At 51.3% G+C, this 7,708-nt stretch overlaps 1 protein-coding gene across 1 annotated transcript; it reads right to left on the minus strand.

The window, feature by feature from the left end:
- Nucleotides 1-1,005: 1,005 nt before the first annotated feature.
- Nucleotides 1,006-7,351, minus strand: APLN (apelin; the record flags this gene model as incomplete). The annotated part of the gene is made up of 3 exons (XM_080910037.1): nt 1,006-1,105; nt 1,696-1,867; nt 7,285-7,351. 2 exons carry the CDS (start codon nt 7,349-7,351, stop codon nt 1,701-1,703), a joined length of 234 nt encoding a protein of 77 aa, XP_080766163.1. The 3' UTR covers nt 1,006-1,105; nt 1,696-1,700.
- Between the last annotated feature and the right edge of the window lie 357 nt (nt 7,352-7,708).

Below are 7,708 nucleotides of genomic sequence, written 5' to 3' on the forward strand. Positions count from 1 at the left end.
GTGGGGGTACATCTTACCACTTATGGACTCTTCCAGGCCACGTTGGGAGAGAGAAGTTCCATTCCCACATAAGGCAGTTCACAGGTGGCTTATCTCTCCCTGATTTTTCTTCCTGGCCACTCGCTTCACTAAACCCAGCCAAAGGCACTTCATTTGCTTTGAAAGGATATCATCAAGAGGAAAAAAGACATCATAAAGTGGGAGTTGGGGGCCCTAGTGTCGTGTGAGGCTCTGTAGTGGCTTTGAGGTCACTTCCCTCTCCAGGGCCTATTTGTGCAAGCTTTTGCATAAGGAAACTAAGTGATCTTCAAGGGTCCTTTGGGTTCTGACTTTCTGTGGGTTGTTTGGTTGGTTGGGATTTTTTTCTTTTGGCAAAATGATTCCCAGAAGAGTATAGAACCATGTGAGGATCAACACTCTTCCCTTCTGACCTGGGGACTGAAGTAGCTGCAATAGAGCAGAGAGAGCGAAGATGTTAGGAGACACAGTGACATAGTATTTCACAGGCTCCTCTCCTTTGCATCCTCCTATAACAGGGCCAGAGAAAGCTAAGCAAGAGGCCTTGGTAGCTATTTCCCCATCACCCCTTCCTCATGCCTACTGTTCAGTTTCCCCAGTGCACCTTCTCTGGACCCCAACACACAATCCCTATCAACCAAAGTCTCATTGCACATCTCTGTACCCCCTTCCAGGTGAGAGGTCCAATTGATAAGAAAGTGTGGATGTACAGGAATCCATTGAAGAAGGGACTGTTCCTGTCCGGTGCCCAAGGCAAATAAAAAAGGGGAGGGGCCGAGAGAAGGCTAAAGCCAAAAGATAGGGACTAGAACATGGAGCTGGCCAAGGAGAAGCTGTGTCTCCAAGGGCAGTCCAAGGAGTGGCCAGGAAGATGGGCCAAATGGATCCTTGTGAGAGAAATGGAGTCATCCAAATGAGGGGCGAGACCACGCCATTAGAGGAACTTGGTGGGTGAGAAGAGCCGGGACCACCAGCAGCTATAACGGGTACAAGATGAGAGCCAAATAGATGTGAGGGTTCCAGAAGAGAACTCATCTGTGGAGTAGAGAGACCGGCACCGGGAGGGCACTTGGAGAGCCCTTCAATCCTAAAGAGACAAAACAACCAGAGAGAAATCAAAGACATAGCCTAGGTCAAAGGAATCCTTTAGGAAAAGAGGAGACAGAAGTCATTCCCGCTCCACCCATAATCCCAAGGCACCAAGTTGATCCCCCTTGTTTCTAGCTGTAGTGAGAAGGAAAGCAGGCCAGGCCTCAGGGGCAGGCTTAGGCCCTGCTCTCTGCGGCAAACTTTCATTCTTCTTTGCGTCTCAAAGCTCTCCTGTTCCCCACGCAACTGTCTCTGCTGCCTTCCCATTTACCCGTGGACCTGGTAAGAGCACATACTGGGTATCTGTAACCATACCTTCGGAATACGTCTCCAGCCAAAGCCTGCTAGGACTTCCAGAGCTCTCCAATAACAATGCCTGTCGAATCCCACTTAGCTCTTGAGAGGAAGTCAGGACATTGGTCCCAAGCACTAAGCCTTTCTATAATAAGCACAGTCACCTCTTCTATAATGTGATAGTACTTTTACTAGCTCTCAAAAAGCTCTAAGACCCTGGTATGTCTAGCTCTAAGACCCTGGTATGGCTACCCACCCCCTTTAGAGCTACCAACTGACAAGTGGTTCTAATACCTGTTTTAGAAAGGCATGGGGCCCTTATGGGAGAGACGGGGCCGCTGTCTGCGAAATTTCCTCCTGCCTCCCTGCCAGGCCCCTGGTCCAGTCCTCGAAGTTCTGGGCTTCACCAGGTAACGCATGTTGCCTTCTTCTAGTCCTTTCCCATCTGCAGGCAGCATCAGTGACACTGCAGAAATGAGAAATGTCTGTTAGCCAGGAAGATGGATTGTGACAGTAGGGGAGGGCATATTCCAAGGAACAGAACAACTTCTCCACAAGGTGGCGCCCCTCATAATTTTGTTTTCTACATAGATGAAAAGAGGTCCCATTCAAACACTGTCCCAGGGCAAGTGGAACCACTCATTTTACCATTGAGGATTCTACATTCTTCAGACAGATTTATCATGTATCTACAAGCACAAACAAGCTTTGGAAATGTCATAATTGGGGGTGCACTCTGGGACATCCAGCCTATATTGGTTGGGGTGCGGGGACAATCATTTTAGATGCACAACCTCACACTGATGCTCCTTCATGGACCCACACTCAGACATCACAGTTATTGAATGGAATCCTGTATGCTTCACTTGTGCTTTCTTTTCTTTCTTTCTGTCCTTTCTTCCTTCTTCTCTTCGCTGCATTATTTTAAAGCAAATAACAAATGCATGTCACTCTATGCTTACATCCTTAGATAGGTGACCCACTTCTGTGTGCTAGCCGTCTCATCTGCCCCACCTTGAGCACATCACCAACAGTTAGGTATCTTTGAGGTTTTTCCTTGTTCCTGGGGCTTCCTTGTGGGTGTGGCTGGGACATAATTCCTCCTGCTTTGTACTGGGTTCTACTCAGCCTGTGACCTGATTTAGAGGCTAAGAAATAACGGAGTGGGGGAACTGTCACCTTTTGCACTGTGCTACACCAGGAGGGGGGTTATGGTTGTTGGGGCTACCATTCTAGATTACACCTCCTATCCAAAATTTGATATAAACTCCATTCTAAGGCCACCTGGCTTCTGTTATGCTCTCCTAGGCTCCTGTCTCCATCTGCCTACATCTGGCTTGGTGCAGAAGTCATCTTATGCCACTTGAGCCCTAACAATGGAATCCAAGTCGTGCAAGATGTTCTTGGGAAAGATGAGGGAGAAGGTACATTTGCCAGCTCCCACAGAGCCAGCAGTGCAGCCAGCAAAACTGAGCTAGTACCCAGAGACACTCTCGGACACAAGAAGCAGACAGTGTGCAGAGATGAAGCGATTCTGGGGAAGAGGCAGATGAGTAGGATGTTTATGCAATGCCCAGTATGGGAGTGGCCTTAAGAAACACAGAAGGGCAGTGATAATGAATACCAGTCTCTGTTCCCTACACACCATCAAATGTGCCTTCAGCTATATCCCTGTTTCTTGAATCTCATTGCTCTCCATCAAGGAATTCCTATCACTGGGTCACAATTTCCATATAGCAGCCAGTTGATTACTCCTCCTTGCCCCTATTCTCCCTGCTTCCAACACCCCCACTCTAGCTCCTTCCTTGACCCTTTGGTTCTTGACCTTCTTCAGCTTGCACACAATTTCCAGGTATTTAGCATCCTCTTGGGAATCTGTCCTTGCAGTCCTCTTTGCACAGTCTTTAGGGCTGCTGTTCTCCCCCCCCCCACTCAGAGCCAGACAAGCACACTAAATAATAATAATAATAATAATAATAATAATAATAACAATGCTTCTTTGAAACACCATTGTTAAGTCCCTACCAGTCTTAACTGATGTCCAGAGTTTTAGAATCTCACCAACGCTTACCCTGAGCCTTGGAGGTTGCTTTGAATGATACTGATGAGAAGTCAGAAGCAGAGACACACTTCAGGTATGGGGTGGCAAGCACTGTGTCTAGCATGTGGCCATGCATAGGGAAGGACCCTATGGGCCTTAAAAAAAGTGAGACTTTTGGTTCTCAAGTCCCTGCCTTCAACTACTGGATTTAGAACAGTGGTCCAGGCCATTGTATCCTAGAGGTACAGCAGGCATGGATGAATGCTGCCAGGAAGGATTAAGTATCACCCCCACACACAACGCCACCGCACGTCCTCATGGTCTGAGACCATCAGTGTCTATGGGGAGTCGGGGGGGGGGACTTGCAGGAGGAGCACTATAGATCAAGAGTCAGGATGAGCAGCATGCTAACAGAAAGGTGTAGACTCTAGACCTGCAGAGAACAACCGTGAGCTCCCTGAAGCTCAGCCAGGCCTGGGAAAGCAGCCATCCCAGAAGCCATTTGGCCTCTTCCGTCCTATTGGGTTGGAGCTCGTTGCCCTCCTCATCACAGGAAGTCAGTGTGCTCCTCCTGTACTCTGATCCCATCACCCACTCGTTTCCTACTTTTACTGCTGAGTCTAGTCAGATAAGCTGATACCTGAAACCCTGGCTTTGTCCAGTGAAAGAACAAATTAGAGGCCGTTGATTCCCATCACTGTTGAAGTCCTGACTATACAAAAGGCATTCCCCTTTCGAAACGGGGAATACCCCCAGTGCACTTCAATATGCCGTTCAAGCTCTCTTTCTCCTCAAAAGGAAGCAGGAGCTATTTCCCAGAGAATCTCAAGCCAAGAGGATCAGACCTCTTGTCCATGAGAGTAAGGCAACAGCATTTTCGATCTGAGAACTGCAGCCAGGGGAAGAAACAGATTTGATTTTCACGCAACCTGAACCCCAGCCCTGCCGAAACACACACACAAAAAAGTTTGTGCAACTTTTCAGGAACATGCCAACCTCAACAGGAACAGTGCGCTTGCCTTCTTGCTCAGGGTCTGGCCCGGATAGTGATTGCTTTAAAAGTCCACCCAAGGTTCTGATGGAGATCCCACTGGCAATGATGCTGTTCTGTCTGCTGCTCTGTAGTAGAACTGGTGTCCCTGGGATATGAGCCACTCTTCTTTGCCTCCACAGTCACCTTCTCCAAGACCCTGTGTTTTCTTCTGTCAGATTTGCTTCTTTGGATCAGGCTCTGGAAAGCCTGGCCCCCACTTGTCTAGCCTCAGGACTTTACTGTTAACAGGCCTGGCTTGAGTTCCAAGGGGGACTAGAGTTTAAAACTGAGGATGGAGTGATGTCTTCCACAGCAGGAGGGATACAGGAAGCTGTCCTTACACTGCATAGTGGAGCAGAAGCTGACAAAAGGGAGTAGGAGAGAAAGCAGTGCTCAGAGACCAAGGGACACTCGGAGAGGACCCAGAAACTCTCAGTATCAGAAGAGCAAAGTGTCTCCCAGCTCAGGAGGCAGTGAGGAGTCTTTGTGGTTGGAGGAGGGGCAAAGAAGGAGGGTGAACATTCCAAGTGAGAACAAAAAGTGGGAAGAGGGGAGGAAGCATGATTTTTGAACCTGGCACTTTGAGGACTCTGGCTGTGGAGAGCTCACACAAGTCTGCGCTAAAGACAAACTAATTCTAGAGCTCCTCTTTCTAGACCAGGACGCAGGAGTAGAGTGGGCATATCTGAAACCTCCGGCTGAGGGCCACCTCCAAGGAAGTACCATTCATGGTTCTAGGAATGGTCAGGAGGTGGGAAAATAGTGAGCTTTAGAAGTAGCCAACGCTAGTCTTTAATAAAATGTAAGTGTGATGCTTACACCTATATTGTTAGAGTATGCAAAAAGACAATGTAAAAGGAGGAGGCAGAGCAAGACGTTTCAGGGTCTAGACCAGAAACCCAGTGTGTTCTGGCAGCCTATTTAATTTCCTTGGGATCAGCTCGTGACTTTACTAGTAATACCCCTCCAGCCGCACCCAAAAGGGTTCCCCCAGAGTATCTGCTAGCCAGTCTCCCTTGCATCCTCTAAGCAAATATACAGTTTTAGTTGGTCCAGCCTCTGCTGGGGTACCCTTTCTGTACTCAATCATTTTCTTCTTTAAATGCACCACCTTGGACCATTTGCTTGAAATCGAATGATGAGGCTGGCTTGTCTTGAGACATACTATACTACCATACTAGCTGTGTAGGCTCCAGGGTGGAGGGGCAGGCTGCTGTGGTATCTTTAGTCATAGGGTTTGCTCCCTTCCAGCTATTGCCTGGCTGTCAGGAATTTCTGAGGAGAAAATCTTTACCCTTCTTCCTGAGGAGGAGGCTGCCTCAGTGCTAGGGTCTTGCTGGGAGATCACTGGACTACCTGGAGGCAGGAGGCATCAACGGGGCCAATGTACTTTCTTGAGAAGCCTGACAATGTACTGAGTTCAGGGCAATGCCAAAGAACAAAAGCGCAGAAAGGAGGTGGCTACACGGAGAGGCAGGCAGAGTTGGCCAGAACTCCAGAGACTTCTGGGCAGTGCGCCATCCTCCTGTTCTGGTGGTGGTGGTGGGGGGGGGTTGTTCAAGTAAGAAAGTTCCTGGGCCCTTCCTCTAGGAAACTCACTGTCCTGTTCAGTCCCTCTCTCTCCATTGTCACTTCCCTGTGACTCCAGCCCTGGCACTGGCAACTGTCCACCTGGTCTTGGCCTTCCCTTTCCACTGTGCCAGGCAGGCTGACCGGAGAGCCAGATCACAGGACTGGGGCAGCTGAAGGTGGCAGCCCCAGGAGGCTCTGACCCACAGAGGACAGGCAGACAGACGGGGCAGGGGCTGTTGGGACACTGAGGACCCGGGGACCGAAGTAGACAAGGGATTATCAGTGTAGAGAACTTCCAGGTGAGGGGCTAATACAGGTAGAGGTGAAGGGATTCCCCTTCCCTGAAGTGCACGGGGGTTATCAGATCAGCCCTGTTTCCTGGTTTTTGGTACCTGGAGACAGGGTACCAAAGTTATACCTAGGGCAAGAGTGGAGGGTGAAGCCAGAATAAAGAACTAACTAACGTCTCCGATGAGATGGAGGCTGTGGAGCCAGGTGTCCCACAATGGAGCAGGGAGCAAAATCATCCAGGACCTTGGAGTACAGAAGACCAGTTTGGCCCGGTCCGGTCCAGATCTGCCTAAGGACGCTGCCTCTGCATAGACACAGGCTGAAGGAGCAACAGCTGGGATTCACTGGCCACTGCGGTAGCCCCCGCCCCCGCAGCGAGCTCCTGACTATGCAACAAGTGTCACGTCTCCATGTTGGCACATCATCCCCAGTAGCTTGAGCCCCTGGACTGGCCAGCGGCTCCTGAACTCCAAGACCCCCAGACCTTCATCATGGAGTCCTGACCCACTCAGTTCAGGTCAACCACTTCCACTGATTCATGAGGTGAGCTGGACATGCTCCTATCCTCCCTCTCCCCACCACCATCACCACGTGGGGTACAGGGTGCAGAACATAAGGTGTAAGCCTGGGGCCCTGAGCACTTTAAACTACGAGAAGCACGGGAATGGGGGGGGTGGGTAAGTTGTGATATACTAGACAATCACGAACCGCCCCCACCCGCGCTGTCCAAGGAAGCAAAGCCTACATGGCATGTCGCCCCGTGGCCCCAGATGCCCTGTCAATAGGCCTCCCGGTGCGGCTGGCGCGTGGCTGCTCCTGCAAGACTCGCGCCCGGCTTCCCCGGAGGCGGGAAGAGCGCGCGTGGGGCAGAAAGAGAGGAACGCGCAGGCTGCACCTTGGGAAAGCCCAGGAGGAAGCCCAAACGAGCAGGAGGGCACGCACTCACCTCCACACACTGCAGTCAGGGAGAGCCAGAGCAGCAGCAACGCCTGCACGCAGAGCCTCAGATTCATGCTGCAACTCGGTCCGCGGCAGCCCAGAAGAGCCGGCGAGTGGGCGGAGAGGCCGGACACCCGGACGCAAAGAAAGGCGCGAACCGGGACTGGCGCGTGCGGGCACGGAGCTCGCGTGGCTCCCGGACCGCGGGAGGGTGAGCGCCCCAACCACACCGCTGGCTGCCGGCCCCACGCCTGCTCACTGCCTCTGCTCTGGTGCAGCCTCCTCTGTCGCCCTGGCGCCCCGCTGCGAAGTTGGCCTTGGTGGCTCCGGTCGGCGGCAAAAACTCTCCAAGTGGTTGGCTGTGCTCTGCCCGCGATTCCCAACAACCCGCTGGTCCAGGCTGCTAGAGAGAATGCTTCCCTGCTCACTTC

Source organism: Micromys minutus, assembly GCF_963924665.1.
Source record: "Micromys minutus genome assembly, chromosome: X".
NCBI lineage: Eukaryota > Metazoa > Chordata > Mammalia > Rodentia > Muridae > Micromys > Micromys minutus.